The sequence below is a fragment of the Genypterus blacodes genome, unplaced genomic scaffold (genome assembly GCF_046128005.1).
Source record: "Genypterus blacodes isolate CSIRO-AG114 ecotype Tasmania unplaced genomic scaffold, CSIRO-AGI_Gbla_v1 ptg000003l_1, whole genome shotgun sequence".
NCBI lineage: Eukaryota > Metazoa > Chordata > Actinopteri > Ophidiiformes > Ophidiidae > Genypterus > Genypterus blacodes.
The window spans coordinates 10,251,036-10,271,325 of NW_027466817.1; the positions used below are offsets into that span (position 1 = coordinate 10,251,036).

At 46.6% G+C, this 20,290-nt stretch overlaps 3 protein-coding genes across 8 annotated transcripts; 2 read left to right on the forward strand and 1 right to left on the reverse strand.

The window, feature by feature from the left end:
* Positions 1 to 100: 100 nt before the first annotated feature.
* On the reverse strand, positions 101 to 6,455 carry mre11a (MRE11 homolog A, double strand break repair nuclease). 5 transcript variants are annotated; one of them, XM_076141672.1, is made up of 20 exons: positions 6,382 to 6,455; positions 5,851 to 5,930; positions 5,585 to 5,717; positions 5,261 to 5,421; positions 5,088 to 5,175; positions 4,843 to 4,984; positions 4,169 to 4,283; positions 3,379 to 3,564; positions 3,101 to 3,272; positions 2,890 to 2,970; positions 2,597 to 2,726; positions 2,407 to 2,507; positions 2,143 to 2,313; positions 1,991 to 2,050; positions 1,704 to 1,881; positions 1,519 to 1,605; positions 1,317 to 1,381; positions 1,153 to 1,214; positions 726 to 834; positions 101 to 432 (listed from the first exon to the last, which is right to left on the reverse strand). In XM_076141672.1, the coding sequence occupies exons 2-20, from the start codon at positions 5,871 to 5,873 to the stop codon at positions 394 to 396; spliced, it is 2,103 nt and encodes a 700-aa protein (XP_075997787.1). In that variant the 5' UTR covers positions 5,874 to 5,930; positions 6,382 to 6,455; the 3' UTR covers positions 101 to 393. The 5 variants fall into 5 exon arrangements, with proteins under 5 accessions (XP_075997787.1, XP_075997783.1, XP_075997784.1 ...); XM_076141668.1 differs by having other exon boundaries at positions 5,851 to 5,955; positions 6,382 to 6,437; XM_076141669.1 differs by having other exon boundaries at positions 5,851 to 5,985; positions 6,382 to 6,423.
* Positions 6,456 to 6,562: 107 nt separating this feature from the next.
* On the forward strand, positions 6,563 to 11,313 carry cep57 (centrosomal protein 57). 2 transcript variants are annotated; one of them, XM_076141613.1, is made up of 11 exons: positions 6,565 to 6,918; positions 7,695 to 7,863; positions 8,376 to 8,558; positions 8,726 to 8,844; positions 8,923 to 9,039; positions 9,207 to 9,284; positions 9,393 to 9,488; positions 9,809 to 9,889; positions 10,006 to 10,229; positions 10,318 to 10,462; positions 10,537 to 11,313. In XM_076141613.1, exons 1-11 carry the CDS (start codon positions 6,871 to 6,873, stop codon positions 10,720 to 10,722), a joined length of 1,446 nt encoding a protein of 481 aa, XP_075997728.1. In that variant the 5' UTR covers positions 6,565 to 6,870; the 3' UTR covers positions 10,723 to 11,313. The 2 variants fall into 2 exon arrangements, with proteins under 2 accessions (XP_075997720.1, XP_075997728.1); XM_076141605.1 differs by having other exon boundaries at positions 6,563 to 6,918; positions 8,726 to 9,039.
* Positions 11,314 to 12,355: 1,042 nt separating this feature from the next.
* Positions 12,356 to 17,547, forward strand: LOC142992025 (guanylate cyclase soluble subunit beta-2-like). The gene is made up of 16 exons (XM_076142290.1): positions 12,356 to 12,427; positions 12,558 to 12,631; positions 12,743 to 12,837; positions 12,956 to 13,116; positions 13,223 to 13,322; positions 13,419 to 13,663; positions 13,866 to 13,911; positions 14,002 to 14,105; positions 14,185 to 14,401; positions 14,587 to 14,907; positions 15,060 to 15,208; positions 15,325 to 15,471; positions 15,564 to 15,718; positions 15,929 to 16,134; positions 16,221 to 16,432; positions 17,542 to 17,547. Exons 1-16 carry the CDS (start codon positions 12,425 to 12,427, stop codon positions 17,545 to 17,547), a joined length of 2,241 nt encoding a protein of 746 aa, XP_075998405.1. The 5' UTR covers positions 12,356 to 12,424.
* Positions 17,548 to 20,290: the final 2,743 nt, after the last annotated feature.

The following is a 20,290-nucleotide window of genomic DNA, read 5'->3' on the forward strand; positions in this document are numbered from 1 at the left end:
TATCTTTAAAGTGATTCGACTGGTGGAACGACTCATTTCACTCTGACATCTGTGGAGTGCAGATTGAGTTACATGAGGCAGAGACAAACAGACGGTCATGTACATAGAAAAAGAACATTTATTTCTTGACACAGAAGAAGGACAAAACCCTGAACGTTCAGGTTTTGAGTCCTCCACCTTTGACTGAAAGCGGTGCCGCATCAATTATCGAATCATTTCAATCCTAATCAACAGTAGGAGCGGTGGTGGTGTAATTATTAAAGATCGACATTAAAGATCAATCAAAGCAAACCCTTCAAGTCCTTCCTAACGCAGAGCTTCTTCAGCAGCTCAGGCGCCGGGAGCGATTCCAGTTGTCTGGCGAGACAAAATCGGCGGGAGGATGAAGTTGCGTTATCTCCGTGCTTGGTGTCGGCCTTTAAACGGATTATCCTGCATCAACACAGACATCCGAGACAGAGAGACAGTTATAACATCGGCCAGCAAATAGAGGGTAATAATTCGGACAAAGGAAATGTATCATTCAGTAGGCTTGTTGCTTAAAAGGGGCGTGTCTCTTGTATGGGATGGCTAGTTACAGCGATACTACAATACAGACTTCAAGGTTAATTGTGCTACTTTGTCCACATCAAAAGAGAACTAAGAATAGTAATTTTGTAGTGAAGTATTCAAATAAAAGTGGGAAAGGCCGGGTCCAGCCCTGCCTTCCTCTGATCTGATCTTACGTCATCGTCGCTGCTGTCGTCAAATTGGATCCCTTTGGTTGCCTGGCTCTGGCTCTGACTCTGAGAGCTGTGTTTGACGGAGGAGGAGGAGGAGGAGGAGGAAGCTGTTCTAGGGTACGAAAGAGACACAAGTAATCGTGTTAAAGGCAGTGGCTCTGGGTAGGGCTTCCGCTTGGGAACCGGAGGGTCGCCAGTTCGAGCCCCTGCTGAGGTGCCCCTGAGCAAGGCACCGAACCCTCAATTGCTCCCCCCTCTGCGAAGGGTGGTAATGTAATGTAAGTCGCTTTGGATAAAAGCGTCTGCCAAATGATCGTAATGGAATGTAATGTAATGTAATGTAATGTAATGTTAAAAGGGAATTAAAAAAAATACATGCAAGTTTATTAATAGAAAAATTAGGCAGGAAGAACAGGAGATAAACACAAACCTCGTGGTGCCATAGCTGGTCTTCATCACAGGTATATCATCGTCAGGATCGTCAATGATGAGCTGGAGATGGATGAAGGACGAGAAGCTTTACAACACGGGCCGCTTTACAGAGGCCACGAAACAAGGAAGTGCGTTTGTTTGAACGCCGGACGCTGCACTTACGTCGTCTTCTGCGTAGGACCTGCTGGATCCGGCCCAGGACGGCTTCTGGGGTGTAGCTTGGAACGCTTCAGAGTGGAAGGAAGGAGGAGGTCAGGAGAAAAGTGAAGACATGGAGGGAAGAGGAGCAGGACGTCTTAGGGCAAAAGGCAGAAACGTCCTCTCCCGATTCCTTTGTCCCTCGTACCTACACACACATTCCTACCTTGCATGATGTTTCTGCTTTGGGTTGGCGCTGAGGCTTTTTGGGAGCGTCCGCGACTTGCCGGCTTCGGCTCGGCGGAAAAAGCGCCTGCATGGACGGTTGAGCAAAGCACAGGAAACTGAAAGCTCCTGAAACAGACGATCATGTGTGCACGATCGTTGCCGGGGAGACGTCAGACAGCTCACCTCTCCCTCTCCCACGGGCGCCTCGTCCCCTGCCGCCCCTCGCTCCTCTGCCCCTTGAGGTGGAAGGGGGCGGGGCCATGTCGTCGTCAGAGTCCATGTTAACGTCGCCCAACCCGTGAAACACGTCTGGGTCTGCGTCGCCACGCTCCGATCGGTGGGCTTTGGCTCTGCTCATAGCCTGGGAATAAGCGAAGAACACGGACGGTAAAGATGGAGAACGACTTACAGACGACAGTGACGAGGACGAGGGTGCAAACATGTCAGGCCTCTGTAGATTAGCTGCTTACTTCTCGAATTTCCGTCTCTTCCTCTGTCGTGTTCTTTTTGGAGTCTCTGAACAGCTTGATCTGAGGAGCAAAACAAAACAATCCAGACTCTTCATACCACAGAACTCTCTTAAGAAGGTGTCCTCCTCTTCCTCCTCCTTCTCCTCTCCCACCTCTGCATCTATATCCTGCTCTGTAGTGACCCCTCTGGCAAACAGGTGGCGCTGCGTCTTCTCTAGCTGGTAGGTGATCAGCTCCTCGATGGCGTCTTTCTCGTCTTTGTCCACAAACTCCTGTATGGCCTTCCCCATGCCCTGCTCCGTCAGCAGGGACAGCTGCATCGTCTACCAGGACAGAGACACACACACACACTTATCAAATGAACCCACGCCCCTATAGTATGAATGATGCGCTCCGATGCCATGAGTTCATTGTACCTGTTCAGCTGCCTCAAAGTATTGTTTGACCAGGTCCTCCACTCTGAGTCCCTCCACTGCAGCGGTCTGAACCAGCCGCCCGTAATCCACATGGACCTCATCTAATGACCGAGATGAAATCAAATCAACACAAATACAAATACACTTTGCCGCACAAAGCCCGTATTAGCTTTTCACACGAGTTACAGACCTTTCACGCCCTCCTTCTGCTCGCGGCGTCTGAGAAAGTGAACGATGTCCTTGGGGTTTGCCACGCGGTCCACAAACTTCTGACTGAAACGAGACATGTTGAAGGGCTCGAATCCTCCGCTGTAGTCCACCTGAAACAGAAGATAAGAGCTGGGAGTAATAAGTGACTCTCCACATTAAGACCCGACTACAAATGTGAGGAAGACAATGGCACACAAGACTTTTCGCAACGCCAGCTGCCCGAATTTCTGGACAGACACATGTGCGCCTAAAACACAGCTGCTGACATCTTACCCTGAGGCGGATTAAAGGTTTCTCTGGAGTGTGAGGACACCCCAGCCTTTCCCTTTCAGCCTCCTCCAGCATTTCTATGACCTGAAGAGAGGGGGGGGGGAGAGAGAGAGAGAGGTTGGAGGTCAAATGGGAGTCAATAAAGAAGGGGATGAGCTATCTGAGCAATAAATATTAGATGGACTCTGTGTGTTTGCCCAGGTCTTTGTGTTACCTTGGCGTGGCAGAAGTTCTCGATCTTCTTCGTCACGTTTGGCGTATCGGGTGTGAAGAGGTCCTGGTGGTCACTCAGCACCAGATCTTGGATGAAGAACTGACGCACCGTATCCAGGGGGATCTTTTCCAGGTTCATCTTACGACCCTTCACCCTCAGGAGCCCGATGTGCCTGAAGACACACAAACAGAGCTTAAAGCCACAATCACAATGCGCTACTAGTTTCATTATGAACATGAATGTGTGTGCCAGTGTGCCAGTGTGTGTGTGTGTGTTACTTCTTGGCAGCTTCTCCGGGGGACAGCGAGGTGGCTACGGAGCTGCCAGGTTGCGTCACGTAGAAGAGCTGCTGTTCGTTTCTGGTGGGGGTGATCAGACACTCGTGCTCGTGGCCCCACACCACCAGGTCCACAAAGTCATCCAGAAACTGCTCAGGGATGTAGTTAGTGGGGCCGTGTTTACTCCTGCAGAGGCACAGGAGACAGGAGAGGCGTTCACCACAAGGGTTAAAGCTAAATAAGTTCTTACTGCTGCTTCGGGCAGCAGTAGCTCAGTCCATAGGGACTCAGCTTGGGAACCGCAGGGTAGCCGGTTCGAGTCCCCTGTGGACCAAGCGTGGACTGGCAGCTGAAGAGTTGCCAGTTTGAAACCAGGGCACTGCTGAGGTGCCCTTTGGCAAGGCAACGGTCCCCAACCTGCTCCACGGGCTGCTGAAACTTGTATTGTGTGTGTAAGATTGCATCTTGATAAATTGCATGTGAAATTTGAAGCCGAAATTTCTCAAGGCTGAGATAAAATAAAGGATTTGTTCTTCATGGAAGCGGTTCTTTACATAAAACTACAGCACAGAGCGTGAGGTAGTGATGATGTCATTTGGCTGATCTGTGATTCTCAGAAGAGATGACATCAGCACTGACCAAAGCAGTGGAGGATGGGAAATGTAGGCCTGTGTGGCCTCAAACACTCAAACACTCAAACACACACACACACACACACACACACACACACACACACACACACACACACACACACACACACACACACACACACACACACACACACACACACCTGTTCTGGTGGATGGTGAAGAGGTTGAACCACTGGTCCTGGTCTTCTTTGGGCCGCAGCATGGTGACCTGTTTGTTGACAAACATCCTGTGCAGCCGCTCATCAGGGATGGAGCCTGCATGAAAACACACACAGACACACACACACACAAGTCAGGCATGTAACAAAGCAGATAACATTCAGCATGTTTATTCAGAATTACTGCTATTGAGGACAGGACAGCAACATGGACAGTATACATGAACAGGATTAACCCTTTGAGAAATAATGACTTTTACCCAGGTTGTCCACAGAGTGGTGCTGTTGCACCGGGCATAAGGAAGGTGTAGGCGCTACTCTGGGACAGACGCCTGTCCCTGGGACAGACGCCTGGGGCAATGAAAGCCCTCGACTGGACAAAACTCCAGAAGCCTTTTAGTGGAGTATCAAGCCACCCTGACCCCGAAATAGATCTTCAAGCTGTGAACACCGTTGCTACAAACGGCTGTGACGCCACCAATAAAGGTCGGATTTAAACAAAAATAGACATGAAATCACAAAACACCCAAAAGGTTTGGTGCTCTAAGTCAGCAATGTTGATTACACCTCCAGTTTTACTTTATGGCAGAATAAGGAATCTATTGTGAGAATTTCAGTGCGATCTAAGCATACTCACACAGGGCGAACACACTCACCGAGGCCGTACAGGGCCAGCTTGGTGTTGCCTTTCTGCATGAGAATGGGACTGATCTCAATTCTCTCCACTGAGTGGGAGTGACCAAAATGGTTGACAAGACCAGAAGCACTGAGCAGATCCAACGCACACAAACCTTCAGACTACAGAATGACAGGGAAGAAACAAAGCAAGACAGAGTTACAGACAACACTAATGCACCAATTTACACATTAGGATAAAGTGCTTTGATGGATATAAACTCACCCCAGTCGGATCATCGTGGTTACCGTGAATACTGAACACTGGGACAGAGATGTTCAGGTTTTCATCTTGATAATTCACCCAGGGGAATCTAAACAAACCCAGGATCACAATCACAACCAAGGGAAACTACAGCATTGTGTCTGGAATGCCCACACAGATACAAAGCGACCTACTGCGTGGTGTTAAAGTTGACAGTCTGGTCACTGAGTATGTTGAAGTGTATGGGCGAGTCCCCCATGCAGTACTGTCGCATCATACTGATGCAGGTGTGGAGGCAGCGGCGCGTCGGCTTGTTCTCGTGGAACAAATCACCACCCAGAAGGATGAAATCCACCTGCGTACAAACAACAACAAGAGACACAAAGCAGAGGAAGAGAATAGAATCATTTTAGATACTATGTACACATACAAGGTCTCTCTAATGGCAAAGAATCCCTATATATGTTCTTCACAAGTTCATTTACAATCAGAAACAAATCCGTTAACTCAGCGTGTACCTGATTGGTCTTGGCACACTTCAGGATCTCGTTCAGCGTGTTGTACGTGTCGCTCCCTCGTATGGCGTCCTTCTCAAGGTAACCAAGGTGGACATCTGTGGCAATAAGGATCTTAAAGGTGTCCTCATCATCCCTAGAAAAAACAACAATGTGTCATCAATCTATTAATAATGATTGCAATTTGAGCTTTTAAGTCAGTTGCTCCTGTGTTTACATTCGGATTGAGTGAAAGTGAAAGCAAAGGGATCAAGGTGAAAGTGTCTCACAGGGTGCAGCTCTCTGAGGACATGATGGCGCTGCTGTGGGTCGTGGAGAGATCTGATCAGGTGCTCAGCAGATGTTTCCCCTGCAGAAAGTCCTGACACTTCAACCTGGGAGCACCACAGAGCAGTGCAGCGCTTCTATTAAAAGTTGTATTGATGTTTGAGGAGTTCATACATTCGTTAATGATGACGGCCGTATAGTTAGCAGGTATGAAAAGTACAACTAGAAAATGGCACGTAAACGGGATCGCTGCGTAGCTACAATGTTTAACAATGTAATAACATTAATGTCTCAGTAAATTAGTAAAAGTGTGGGTACTAACACGTAAACACACTGAATAGCATTAAGAGTGGTGGCACGTTAGCTTTCATTGTGCTAGAAAGCCAATAACGGCATTTTAAAAGGAGCCTGTAGCACTTAATTACAGCTCATCTAGACTTTTAAGTACTTACTTATTTGAACGTTTCATTAATATGTTTCTTTATTTCAAAGTTATGCGCTACAAAGTAAGAGAAATATCTTCGCACACCCACCTCCACCACCAGGAATCGCGACCAAACTCCCGGCAACTCTCGCAAACCTTGTCCCCGCGCCCTGCCGGTGCTTTGTGGCTCATGTAGTTTTACTACAAAACACTTCCGCGTTTAACCACAAAACGCCGTTGAAAGAAGACTACATTTCCGGTAGGCTGGTCTTTTGCGTTTGTTTTGTTGACACGGGTGTACCAAGACGAGCGGTAGGTGAAAATTGAAATTGTACATTGAAACAACGGGACGGACCGGAGTTTAAATCATTCGTCCCCACCAGAAAAAGTAGAATACTCTATCCTGACAAGTGATGTTTTCTTTTCACAGCTGTGGCATTCGGGTGCTGTTAGAGACGGAGCCTAGCTAGCCTGTCGTCAGTAGTTACGAAATGAACCGGAGCTACACTTTTACTTAGAATAGCGTTTTTGTAAAGATATTACACATTTTACTCCTTGTTTCGGGTCCGAGGAGAGTGGCCGGATCGGCGGCATCTCAATGGAAACTCTGTCAAAAGCAGCCGCTAGAGACGCTTCCCGGGAAAAGGTAGGGAAGCTATGTGCTTACTAACAACAATAACTGCATTATAAAGCAATGAAAAGGGAAATAAGACGTCTGTTCGGGGTGACATGAAGTCAAACTAGTCTGAGAGCTGCCTGGTAGCTGTTGCTACAACTCGGGTCAGATCAGCTGATGTTGCAGACCTGCAGGTTGGACAGTGCGTTGAAGATGAGATATTAGATGTTAGATTTGACTTGAACCTGACCCACATTTTTCATCTTTCACATGTAAAGGTTTCGAATTAAGGGACTCTCAGCCTTTTCCGAACTGATAACTACAATAATGTTGGTATTCTGGGTCAAATCTGTGACCTAGATGTGAACAAAAGGGCTTTGACACAACAGATAAACACTATCGCGACTAAATTGATGACCTGATAAAGAAGTCTTTTCATAAAGTGGCTAAAAGTAGGCAAGTAATACATCGTTACAGTTGACTAATGTTGATTTATATTCGGATCAGTTGAAAATCAGGGATCCTTAGGTTGTAGTGAGAAGCAGACAGAAGATAGTAGGACTTGAAGTGGAAACTGTAAGGACATCCCAAGTGGGCGTGTATTATTCTATTATTATCATTATTATGTAAAATGATGGACATGCGGGACAGATTGTTAGCTAGCAGTTAGGTTCTATGGATATCAAACTGGAACTGGCTCCAGAAGCAAATATTATGTCAATATTTATATCAAAAATCTGATCCCAATCCACCTCACAACATGGATGAAACAATGTGTGTCATATTTGATTATTGCCTCTCTACAGGAGCTAAGCGCAGCAGCGTCTGACAGCCCGTCACTGCCGTCGTTCAAAGACTACCCAGCGCACCGTCCCTTCACCAACACAACCCTGCCTCACACACCCCTAACCACCATGCGCCACGCCCACTGGCCGTCGCCCCCCTGTAAGGCCTTCCCAGAGACCAGAAGTGCGGGTAGGTTTTGTGCATCTGCGTGTGTGTGGTTGTATGTGTGTGTTGTTTGTGTGTACGCCTGCTAAGTTTCCATGTAGGTATTGTTGTGTGTCAGAGCTCCATGGTTACAGCACGTGAAACACGATGCCGCAAGACGTACTTGAATGTCTCGGCTGCACTGACGTCCACTCGTTCATCCAGACCTCCAAGTCCCTTATTCTCCTGCTGCCATTCTGTTCAGACTATATAAAGACTCTATCACTTTTTATTCATGTCAATATCAATATAAGTCACTAGTTACATCAATATTACCCAGTATGCACGCTGTTGGCATGTTTGTATGTGTGTGTGTGCTGCTTTATGACTTCACTACACTTCCATTTCAAACCTGTATTTAGTCTCTCATCACCTATTATGTCTTATTTTCTTTGTCTTCAAATCGTGGCGGACCTGACACACCCGAGAAAGCGACTCGTCCGTGTCACATGATCCCATCGGCTCCATTAATATTTATCATTAATTGTCATCATCAGTGATCTTATCGGCGCTGAAGAACCTCCAGGAGAAGCTCAGGAAGTTGGAGTTGGAGAAGGAGCATGCAGAGCTCAGTCTGCTCATCATGGGGAAGGACCCACACGCAAACACACAACGCAGGCTCAGCCACACTCAGACACACACCAGGGGAGAGAGGAGTGAGTCCAACAGCTACAACCAAGGTGCGTGTGCGGGTGCGGGTGTGTGTGTGTGTGTGTGTGTGTGTGTGTGTGGTGATCCATCATGGCCTACAGTTTATAGATCCCTTTGCAAGCTCAAACCTCCTCAATGTGAAGCTCTTAAGTGTGTGTGGGCGAGTGTGTAACCCCTGCGCTGCTCCACTCTTCAGTGCTGGTCACTCACCTGTCTGATGCAGAGTCTCGCTGTGTGAAGCTAGAGAGCCAGCTGGAGAACATGAAGAAGACGCTGCGCCACTCCAAGGACGACAGCAGGAACCTCAAACAGCAGGTGACACATCTAACTGAACCGGGGGGCAGAAACCTCTCAGGCGCCTGTGATTGGACTCATCGTGTTCTACGCTTTCAGGGTTTAAAGTCACCAGACGATGAGCTGGAAGACGTGTCTGACCTCTCTCAGTCGGAAAAGCTGGAGCGGCTGGAGCAGGAGTATCTCAGGCTGATGCGTTCCCAGAAAAACGCTGAGGTACGACAATCAAAACACTCACAGACCCAAACTGTAAAATCAGGTCTAAAAGCGTTAAATACACAAACTAAACATAAAGAAATGATCAAGAATTAAATATTGACCTTTACTGGGCTGTGGTGGTGATGATGATGATGATGATGATGCTGAGTGTGTGTTTGTGCCAGGTGAAGATACATGAGTTGGAGATTAAGCTGCAGGAGGAGGAGCACCAGAGGAAGCTGGTTCAGAACAAAGCCGACCAGGTAGACACACACACACACACACACACTCACTCACTCACTCACTCACTCACTCACTCACTCACAGCAGAGAGCTTTTGAGCTTTGACTGGTTTCCTCTCCTCTGCGTAGATGCTGATGGGTTTGGAGGCCAATAAGATCCTGCTGCCGGGGGTGTCCTCTCGCCTGTCCAGGAAAAGCTCCAGAGGCAAGAGGAGCAGCTCAAAGGTAACAACGACCTCCACCGCCTCTAGAGGGCACGCTCCTGTTTCTGCTGAGAATGTTTACGTTTATTTACTGTTTTAAGGAATTCACTGCAATCTGCCACTATACCACTAATATGAGACAGAGAACAAATCTAAGATCCAATTTTAAAATGAATAAAGAACAAAGCAGAAAGATCTTTCAAATATGTGTGTGTGTGTGTGTGTGTGTGTGTGTGTGTGTGTGTGTGTGTGTGTGTGTGTGTGTGTGTGTGTGTGTGTCTGTGTGTGTGTGTGTGTGTGTGTGTGTGTGTGTGTGTGTGTCTCTGTGTCTTCCTCTTGCAGAAGTCTGTGCCACAGCCGTCGTCGTGCACAGAGCCTCACTACAGACTGAGTCTCAGAGATGTGCCCTTTGTAGCTGGAACGGTACCACAAACACACACACACATTTCTGTTTCATACTGTCAGCATATTAAAGTGTATTTCTAACCCTTTCTTACTCCGAGTCTCTCCCTCCTCCTCCTCCTCCTCCTGGCTCTCAGTCAGCAGGCTGCAGTCACTCGGTCAGAGCCAACGTGCAGTCGGTGTTGTCTCTCCTGAAGCAGCATCAGCCGCAGCTCTGCAACAAGCGTGTCCTCTCACGCCAGCAGAGCCGCATGGAGGCGGCCACAGACTCGGACAGCTCCTCTTCCTTGTCGTCAGGTCGAGGGGGGGAACTGTGCGAGCTCCTGCAGACGCTCCAGGAGGAGCTCCACCTCATGAGCCTGTGAGTATAAAACAATGGACAAAAAGTTTGAACGTGTTGGTCACAAAACACGTGGGATTAAAGCGTGTTTTGGACGTGTGCTTCACAGGGAACAGGATATGTTGATGAGGGAGGTGGAGGCGAGTGTTTCTCAAGAGGAGAGGAACAACCTGCACAGGGCGCAGGAGAGGCTGCTTCTGAAAATGGAGAGGAAAGGAGAGCAGATCAACAAACTGCACAAACACAAAACACAGGTGAGCTTTCACACGAGAACAAGCTCACATGCAACTTTCCTCCTCAGCTTCTCACCTTCTCCTCTCTCCTTTAGATAAAGAAGAAACGTAAGGAATTCTATGCTAGGCGCGGCGGTCGTACTGAGGCAAAGGCGCCCGCAGCGGCGCCCACCAGAGGGCGCTCGGCCAGAGCGGTCAAACCTAAACCAGGGGAACGGAACAAGACTAGCCTGAAGCTGCTGAGGGACATGCAGGCTCTCCAGACTTCATTACACACCTGAAACAACACGACCTTTAACTGTTCATGTTGTTGGTGCTGCCCTCCTGTGGCCATTACATGCACATCACCAGCCAATCAAAAGTGTCTTGTTAATTTAAAGTAAAGTTGTAACGTTGTTTTACCATTTTCAAAACATCCCAAGGACTGTAGATTTGAAACTGTATGCATTTCTAATCATTGTCCCTTTTGTGTCAGATTATGAGGTGTGGGGTTACAGCGTGGCAGCTCCACGTTCACCTTTAGGTCTTTGCAGGGTATTGAAGTCATCCAGCAGGGGGCGTAATGAGCAATACAGCCTACAAACTCACAGATCACAGGGGATTTTAGTTTTCCAAACTGTCCAGTCCATCTTGTGAGTGACTTGATATTTATGGATCGCCAGCTATAAAGTGATTTAAAATCTGAATTTGATGATCCATATAAAATACCATAAAGGTTATTAATTACTGATAAGACGGATCTGAAAATGTGAATGACAGAATTGTTGGGGCAAATTGTTCACTCAGAGAAATGTGATTTTTGTATTTGCTCTTTTTTGCTACATCATGGGCGACACCCCGAACAATGAAGTATCCGTTCCAAATAAAGTATTTATGTTTGCACTACATCTTGTGTTCATTTGTGTATTTTATGCACCTTTAAACCACACTTGTTTGTATTTTTGAGGCTGTTCCACGTTTCCTCTGTCACATTTGGCCTGTTTACCTTTCCTGTTGTCGCCATTGAGCACCAGCTGCCGCCAGATGATGCCAGGAGACATCGGACCTCAATTAGATAACAGCCATGAAATATTTGCGTTCGGTCATTTTCCATGACCTCATATGATAACGTTTGGCAGTGTAAACGTGCTATTTAAAGGAAAGAGTGTCCGGAAATGTCTACAACCGACATGAAGTAAAAGCATTACAATTACTTTTTCTCTCTGAGAAAAGTACTCGGATGAGTTTTTAATTCCTCAAAAAACAAATAAAACGTTCATACAATTATGCTCAGTTGCCGATATTTTTCAGCCTTTGATCCTCCAACGTAACACACTGTGGTGAAGTTTGCTGCTGCGCCTAAACGTCATCTACAACGGTACAACGGGTTGATTTAAAAATAAATGCACCCTAAAGCAGATAATCCATCACTTCATTATACTGTATCTCTTAAAAACGCCCACGCAACTGTTTTTGCCGATTAAGTGATAGTGTAAATACCGCTTTTCTCTGTAATGGGGGATGCTTTTATTTTGAAGTCAAAGCCAAACATTGATACCGTACTAGATAACAGTAAGCGCACCGTAATCTCCCGCTCATGCTTGACTGCCGTGCACCTGGGTGTAGGACACAATCAAGTGCAGAAAGATTCATGAAGTGAAAACAAAGTGAACTAAAGCGCCTCACACTGAACAAGCGCACGGGACTTCATTTCAACTTAATAACGTCTTTGTGTTGTGATATTATAGCTGCTTCCTCTTTCTGAGAGACGTTTTCAAGACTGGACAGCTTCAGGTAAGGATTGACTGTCTGTCTTTGTATCTGTCCGTCTAACTGTTTGTCTATCTGTCTGTGTATCTTTCCGTCTACATTTCTGCATCTCTGTCTGTCTGTCTCTGTTAATCTGTGTGTCTGTGTCTATTGATTTCAATGTTCCAGGTTATGGTCTACATATGTGTCCATTAGTCCATTAGTGATGCTGTGACAGAGGCGAGGGACACAGAGATGGTAGGCCTATGCTGCATGACACCAAATGGTTTTGTTTTTTCGTTTTTGAGTTTCTCCTTCCTATTTGTTGTTTTTGTGTATTATTCATTCGTCTTTCATGACCTTCCCTTTGCGTGAATGTTCTGGACAGTATGGATTTATTAACACCTGTCTGAAGTCCCTGGTGGTGGAGAAGTTTGGGGAGGAGACGTGGGTGAAGCTCAGGTAAAAGAGCCTGACACCTCTTACTGACTGATCTCTTTCCTTGATGATGAGCAGTCAAGTCACAAGTGAGGATAAGCCAGTCACAAGTCCTAACCATCGTCCATCATACAGGGATAAAACTGGAGTCAGGGATTCCTACCTGACATATGAAGTCTACAACGATGACATCACCACTCAGTTAGTAACAGAAGCCTGCAAAATGCTTGGTAATTCGTTAAAGTTTGAGCTTGTTTCCATTCTAGAATTCAGAATGCTGTCGGTTTTGTTTTTTAAATCAGTGTTCCCAAATGATGTCCTCTGTTTCCTGTGCTTGTCTTTGTCCAGACGTGCAGCCCGAGGTGGTCCTGAGGCAGTTTGGAGAGTATTTCTTTGAGTTCTGCAAGCGGTCTGGTTATGATCACATGCTGCGGACTCTGGGAGGAAATTTGTTGGAATTCGCAGAGAACCTGGACGCTCTTCACAGCTACCTCAGCCTCTCCTACAAGGTTTTTGTTTCTGCTTCTTCTTCTTCTTCTTCTTCTTCCACAGCCATTTGTGTGTTATCTTCTTGTCTACCATAAACACAAATACATTTCTTGCTGATTCTTGTAGGAAATGAATGCACCATCATTCCGGGTGGAGCTGAACCCTGATGGCACCATGTTCCTTCACTATTACTCAGATCGCAGAGGCCTTTGCCACATTGTTCCCGGTATATGAGAAACAATGATGTCTACTTTTACTGTGTAACATTTTGCATAATTGTCCGAACTGGTTCACATCGATTTGACGGCTCTGTCTTCCACAGGCATTATTGGAGCTGTTGCTAAAGATTTCTTCAACAGTGACGTAACAATGGAGATCGTGAACCAGGTAGAGGAGCTGGAGAGAACGGGGAAGAAGGAGCATGTGGTGTTTCTGGTTACCCAGCGGCCGGCTGCTGCTGGGAGAACTGGTTCAAGCAGCCAGTCTCTCCAGCATTGCACCCCCCGACGCAACGCCACGATCCATCGTAAAGAGGTCAGAGTAAGAATCTCTTGTTGTTTGTACTCCATCCTAACCGTTCTAAGCACAATAGCACCGACTAGTGTTTTTGAACCCTTCAGTCAATGTGAATGGGACTGGATCGGCCTCTATAATCCCTACAGAACGGTTTGGTTACAGATAATGTTGAAGTTATCGTTTGTGAAGTGAAAGCCTGCTGTCTCTGTCCTTATAGCCTCGCCCCGACATGAGAACCACTGTCTCTGTGCACAGGAGTCGCTGGGAGACTGTTAGACGTCTGGTCTGCCTTGGGAAAAGTATGACACCCATCCCGGCCAAAGGAGTCACACTGAGTACCTGCTGCTGGACAACAAACTCAGACCTTCTCTGTTTGTCTCCCCCTGCAGGTGGACTGTTGAGGGACTTTGAGGCAGTCTACCCCAGGACCCTAAACATTGATGTGGAGACTTTCTGCAACACTTTTCCTTTCCATATAGTCTTTGATGAGCAGGTACAAGTGAGGGGTCGTGATCATAATCGAGTTACGGTGTGGTGCTTTGCGATTTAACTTGTTGTGGTTTCTGACCCAGCTGGTGGTGCAGCAGGTCGGGGTGAACTTGCAGAGGCTCGTCCCTGGCCTCCAGACTAGGAGCATCCATCTGGACCAGTACTTCAGCGTCGTGCATCCTGAGGTCACTTTTAATATCTCCAGCATTAGGAAGTTCATCAACAGCCAATTTGTCCTGGAGACACGCAGGGACATGATGCCTGAGATGTGGAAGGACAGACCCATGCTGCAGCTCAGAGGTGGAGACAAGCGGTTTCTGGATGTCGTCACACCTCATGTCTGTGTATTTGATTATGATTGGTCAAAAGAGGGGCCCAAAAACCCAATTTAGCATTCTGACCCTTTCACAAACAAATATGATGACCATGGCAACAAATTCAGATCAGTAATTCATCATTGAGCCTACCGGTACTCTTGTCTCCAGGACAGATGATCTGGATGTCCTCTGTGGGCTGCATGCTCTACCAGGCATCTCCTCTGCTGCGAAGCCTTCAGGAGCTGGAGGAGAGGCACATGCACATTTCCGACATCGCGCTGCACGACGTCACCCGCGACCTCATCTTGCTCAATCAGCAGCGACTGGCTGAGATAGAGCTGTCCAATCAGCTGGAGAGGAAGAAGGAGGAGCTCAGCGTCCTATCTCAGCACCTGGAAGGGGAGAGGAAGAAGACGGAGAACCTGCTGTACGCCATGCTGCCCAAGCACGTGGCAAACAAGCTGAAAGAGGGCAAGACAGTAGAGGCAGGTCAGTGACAGTCAAGTACACCATCACAGGAAGTCTCAACTACTCTAACCTTAAACCTAGAAATATCGAAATACATTTTCAAATGCCATGATTGTTCCGGGGAACCCTATAGTAACCAGCGTGCATGTATTACTTGTGTATGGCCTCTGCAGGAGAGTTCAAAGAGTGCACCATACTGTTCAGTGATGTTGTGACCTTCACTGGCATCTGCGCTCAGTGTGAACCCATACAAATCGTCCTGATGCTCAACTCCATGTACCTGCGATTCGACCGACTCACAACAGTGCACAATGTCTACAAGGTAAATGTGTCTGCGAGGGATTGGACCTGTTCTGCCAGTGTGATGACAGTAAATGTGCCTCCCTGTGTGTGTGTGTGTGTGTGTGTGTGTGTGTGTGTGTGTGTGTTTGTCTGCAGGTTGAGACCATAGGTGATGCCTATATGGTGGTGGGTGGGGTTCCTGTGCCCGTGTCCAGCCATGCTGAGAGGGTGGCCAACTTTGCCCTGGGGATGATGTTGGCCGCCAGGGAGGTTATGAACCCTGTGACGGGAGGCCCCATTCAGGTGACGGAGCGCTTACTTCTCTCATCTGCTAGTATTTTGTCGTCTAGAGGGTCGAGTGCTGCTCTGCCACGTGGTTTGTTGTGTTTCTATAGATCCGTGTTGGTCTTCATAGTGGTCCTGTGCTGGCTGGAGTGGTTGGGGAGAAGATGCCTCGCTACTGTCTGTTCGGGGACACTGTCAACACCGCCTCACGTATGGAGAGTCACGGTCTGCCCGACAAGATCCACCTGAGCCCAACGGTCAACCAGTACGGACACACACACATTCATTTATAATATATAGTAGAAATGTAACACCTTCATGCATTTTGTCCGTGAAATGTCAAAGAGACTCTTTGTCTTTTCATCAGTCTATGTGTTCGGATGCTCTGGACCGCTTTGTTTGGACTTGGCAGCAGGTGTCCTTTGCTGTTTAGGTCTTCAACCTTATTTCAGTGCCGTCCGTCTCTTCTTCACAGGGCTCTGAAGGATAAAGGCTTTGCTATCCAGGAGCCAGGAGAGATTGATGTAAAGGGCAAAGGCAGAATGACCACCTACTTCCTTGAAAGGAACCTAGAAGTGAGCCAACAGCAGATTATGGGTCTCTCCATCCTCCGGGCTGAATCCAGGCAGCAGGACATGCAGATGAGCCACCAGCTGGGTCTTCAAAGTTCCAGAGAAACAGGTCAGCTATCTGACACATTTGTCTAAATCTGCATCTAGTGATCGACTGCATCCGTGTTAGCGCTCACACACTTCTCTCTGTTACAGCTCCTCACAGACAACAACACAGTGATCTTTGCTTGATCCCTATGAAATATGGAGACAGTCTGAGTAAAGCTCCACCATCATCGAGCATTTCCAATCCCGAGGCCTGCTCAGTGATCAAGCCACGCAACTCACAGGGCTACGGGAGCCTGCAACGCGACGACCAATCAGAGAAAGGAGATCTGGATCATTTTGAAGATACAGATGAAATGCAAGTGAGGAATTTTAGCCAATCAGAAATTAAACAAACGACAAACAAAGCGCAAAATATAGAAGCATTTTACAGCGAGAGGCAGGCGGACTTGGAGGAAGAGGAGATGACCGACACTGCTGCAGTCACGATTTCCTCCGATCGGAACAAACGCTCCCAGACCAGGTTGTGTGTTGTCCTGTGAGGAGATCACATGCTGAACTGGACACTTTTAGCTTTTTATTAAAACAAGAGTTACCACAGTTTCTCTTCAGTTGTGTATCAGATAAGCTGTTAACAAAACACAGTCATGCAAAAATGAAACAAGCAAGTCTTTGTCTGTATGGAAATGTGGGTGAAATTTGAAAACATATTTGGCTCACCTGTGTTTGATCAGCTGAAAAGTTTTTAGAGTGAATAATTTGCAACACAGAATTCTGCTGAGATCTACAGTAAACAGTATGGTTTGTTTGTTGGAGTATCTGTATAGTTTAATGCGTAATAAACCAAATTAAACTCACTGACAGCTACAGACCAACCTTATGAACTTAATGAATACACAAATGTATTTTCTTATCCATTATTAAATCTGATGTAGCTATTTTGAGTATAACTTTGTACTGACTTACAGAGTGGACACATCAAATATTATACAGCATAAGTGTGAAAATAGAATCTTAAAGTTGACAAATACTGCATGCATCATAGGCATTAACTTACACTACTGACATTTCCGTTGTATATTATAATATATAAATAACACTGGATGATCCACACATGATAGCAGATACTACACGGGGCAACTTAGACAAATAACACTGTCAGAGGGCGTCACGTGTTCAGACATGCACGTGACCTCTCAATGCGCTTGTTGCGGTTTATACTGTGAAAAGAAACACGGCTGAATAAATAATGGCGCTGATGTTGCTCCAAGGCCACGAATGTCCGTAAAAGGGCCGTCACCTGCAGGTGTGTGCCGCGCATCCGAAATGACACCCGGGTTTGGGAGAGGAGTGCAGACATCTGATCCTCGCAGCACAGCGCCCCGGTGCATCATCCTTGGTGACCAGGCCTGGATTGCCATGACCAGATGAAAACAACACCTGTAACCAGAGTCTGTGTTTGTGTGGTCAGGTGTGATAAAAATCAGTCTCCTGGCTCTTTACTCCAAGAGCTCCATCCACACTGACCTAGATGATGAGACTAACGTGTTATGTGCTGCGGAAGAAGGCCGAGTCATGTCCACCCTTTTGTTTTTGTTATGGCCGCCTTAAGAGACACCTTTGTCCCTCAGGAATCTGTCTCTGTGATGGAGGCCAGATCGCCGATTTTCTGGTCTTCCCGGTGTTTGGGCAGAACAGGACGGCTGGTGTAGATGTCGTCCACTGGCAGAAGGAACGTGACGGTTTTTACCTTTGCCCTGCAGGTCAAATTAATCATTAGTGGCTTCAAGAGCTCCAGTCATGACACACTAGAAAATGTAACGATGTTCAGGAAAGTTACAGCTGAACAAACTGATATAGTTTCATTATGAATTGGAGCATTTTAGGCCATATTAGCCATTTTACTAGTGACTTACTTCTGATTTAAGTTCGAAATCTATTCAAATCAATTAAAGTTAAGTCATAATAAGCTACAATTGGAGGACGGAAAAGTGTCTGTAACTAAAAATAAGAGAAGCGACCACATTAGCCCAGGACATGGATCCCTTCGATGCTCTCTGTCTGCCAAAGAGTGCAGATTAAAACAGTGCTGCTGCTTTACAAAGCACTAAACGGGTTAGAACCCACATACATATCAGGTTCACTTGAGCTCTATTAACCCATCGGACGCTGCTCTGCTTACTGTTCCAATGCATCACTAAATCTGGAACAAACTGTGTTAAATCTATAATTCACCTCATTGATAGATTCCTTTAAACAAGGTCATTGGTGTTTATCTCTTCCATTTTAATGTTTTACTGCACTTTGATTTTGTCATTTCTTTTGAAGCTCTCCATCCAGTCTCAGAGTTGCTATAGAAACAGATTTGCCTCGCCTGGTACCTGTTTTTGAGGACGTATTCCTGCAGGGAGTGCCTGTTGGTGGCCTTTCCCTTCTCCCCTCTGGACGGAGCAGCAAATATTCCATTCCCGTGATGCATTTCTTCCTGCAGTCGTCCCCATCCAGAGTCACTCCTCCGTGTCCGCTCAGTCCCGGACATGTGTGAGCTTATGGAGTACCGTCGCACGGTCATGGCAGTGTGTTCTGTGAAATAACATCATCAGCGTGATGCATTGCTAAAGAGCCTGTGCATACTGGACAGCACAGCCTCAATATGTTTGGAATAACTATCAAGGGACAATATCAACTGAGCATTTACATCTAATAAGTTCCCATTATAAACTGTGCATAAGTATTGAAACCTCTGGAATATAAGTTGATTTTATGATAATGCTTGCTTATTCTTTAATAAATCTCTTAACAAATTTGATTCAATTACTGCATAACATTTGACAGCAATATATAGATATTATTATATATACACATATACATATACATATCATGATGCTGGAGTGTTGGAGGATATTTAGAAGCCAGAGAATGAGCTCCATCTACAATACAAGATTCTTCTGTTATCTGTGACAATTGTCCACATTTTCTTCCAATAAATGCATCATTTCCTCATCTTTTCTCATTTCTGTTGTTGCTGTAAGAATCTCCTCTTCCACAAAAGAGGAGTTGAGATTTTCACCAATAATTCTTCTTTTATTCAAGTTCTGCAAAGTAACAACAGCAGCTAGACCAGCTTCTTACCTTTGTATTGTCCCTCCAGGAGCGGTGCAGACGCGTTCCTCCTCAGGTTCACGTAGGGGTTCTCCACCATCCCTGCCCGCGGCTCTGCTGAGCTGTCCTCCCCCGTTGCCCCAAACCCCCGCTGACCGAAGTCCCCCCTCAGCTCCTGGTTCTCTTCCTCCAGCTTCTTGATCTCGTCTCGCATCTCCATGATAACCTGTGCCAGGCTGCGGGTGCTCTCCATGGTGCCGCTGCTGCGCTGCCAGTACCAGGGCTTCCCGAACACGGGCAGGGAGTCGTGCAGGAGCAGCTCCCCGTGCTGCTGCGGCTTTATCATGCTGTTCTCTGTGGTCCTCAGTCCGCTGCTGTGTGGGTCTCAATCTCAGTCCAGATCTTGTTCTGGGGAGATTATGTCGCCTTTCACCACTTATACAGCTGACGGAGCTCGGGTGAGCAGTCAGCAGCACACAGGAGATGATTTATTCATCAGGCCCGGAGTCCAGTTTCAGGAAAACTAAGCAGGGGTCGGAAATGAAATGCGCCCTGCAGAGAAGATCCACAGGACCCGTGTGGGCTCACTGTGTGACCCTGACAGCTTTTTGGGCCAACGGTACAGGTGGAAAATACATGTACTCCAGTACTGTACCTAGTTACAGTGTTAGGGGTACTTTACTTAGAGAGGTACTTCTATTTTGTGCTACTCCATATTGTTATTGTAACTCTGCAACATTTATCTAAAGGCTGTTAGTCATTACTTTGCAAAGATTTTAAATGTATTAGACAAGCTCCTGCTGTCCAACTTATATGCTATGTTGGTACTCATTCATCTCTTTTTCCTGTTATAGTATCTTTACTGTCACACATCCATGTTGTACCCAATCAGAGTGCAACAACTTAATGTTCTAGTTCAGCAAGTGCATCTTACACATCCTCCCTCTGAAATAGTAATTCAATCCGTCAGCGAAGATAAATCTGTAAAGGAACTGCGAAGAACGTCCAGGCTGTGATAAAGAGATTGAATAGTCAAAGGGAGGAGGAGAGGATGGTGTAATCGATGAATGAAAAAGCACAAGCAGTTCAAATAAACAATCAGGTTTCATTGATTTCAG

Bases quoted from the DNA above. Each gene is read 5' to 3' on its own strand.
- LOC142992025 (XM_076142290.1), top strand. The intron at 12,838-12,955 runs GTAATTCGTTAA...GTCTTTGTCCAG, and splicing joins AGAAGCCTGCAAAATGCTTG to ACGTGCAGCCCGAGGTGGTC. The intron at 14,402-14,586 runs GTGGAGACAAGC...TCTTGTCTCCAG, and splicing joins ACCCATGCTGCAGCTCAGAG to GACAGATGATCTGGATGTCC.
- cep57 (XM_076141605.1), top strand. From the start codon at position 6,871: ATGGAAACTCTGTCAAAAGCAGCCGCTAGAGACGCTTCCCGGGAAAAG. The intron at 9,489-9,808 runs GTAACAACGACC...TTCCTCTTGCAG, and splicing joins GCAAGAGGAGCAGCTCAAAG to AAGTCTGTGCCACAGCCGTC. The intron at 10,230-10,317 runs GTGAGTATAAAA...TGTGCTTCACAG, and splicing joins GAGCTCCACCTCATGAGCCT to GGAACAGGATATGTTGATGA.
- mre11a (XM_076141672.1), bottom strand. From the start codon at position 5,873: ATGTCCTCAGAGAGCTGCACCCT. The intron at 3,273-3,378 runs GTAACACACACA...GTGTGTCTTCAG, and splicing joins CCCGGAGAAGCTGCCAAGAA to GCACATCGGGCTCCTGAGGG. The intron at 433-725 runs GTAAGATCAGAT...GTGTTGATGCAG, and splicing joins ACGACAGCAGCGACGATGAC to GATAATCCGTTTAAAGGCCG.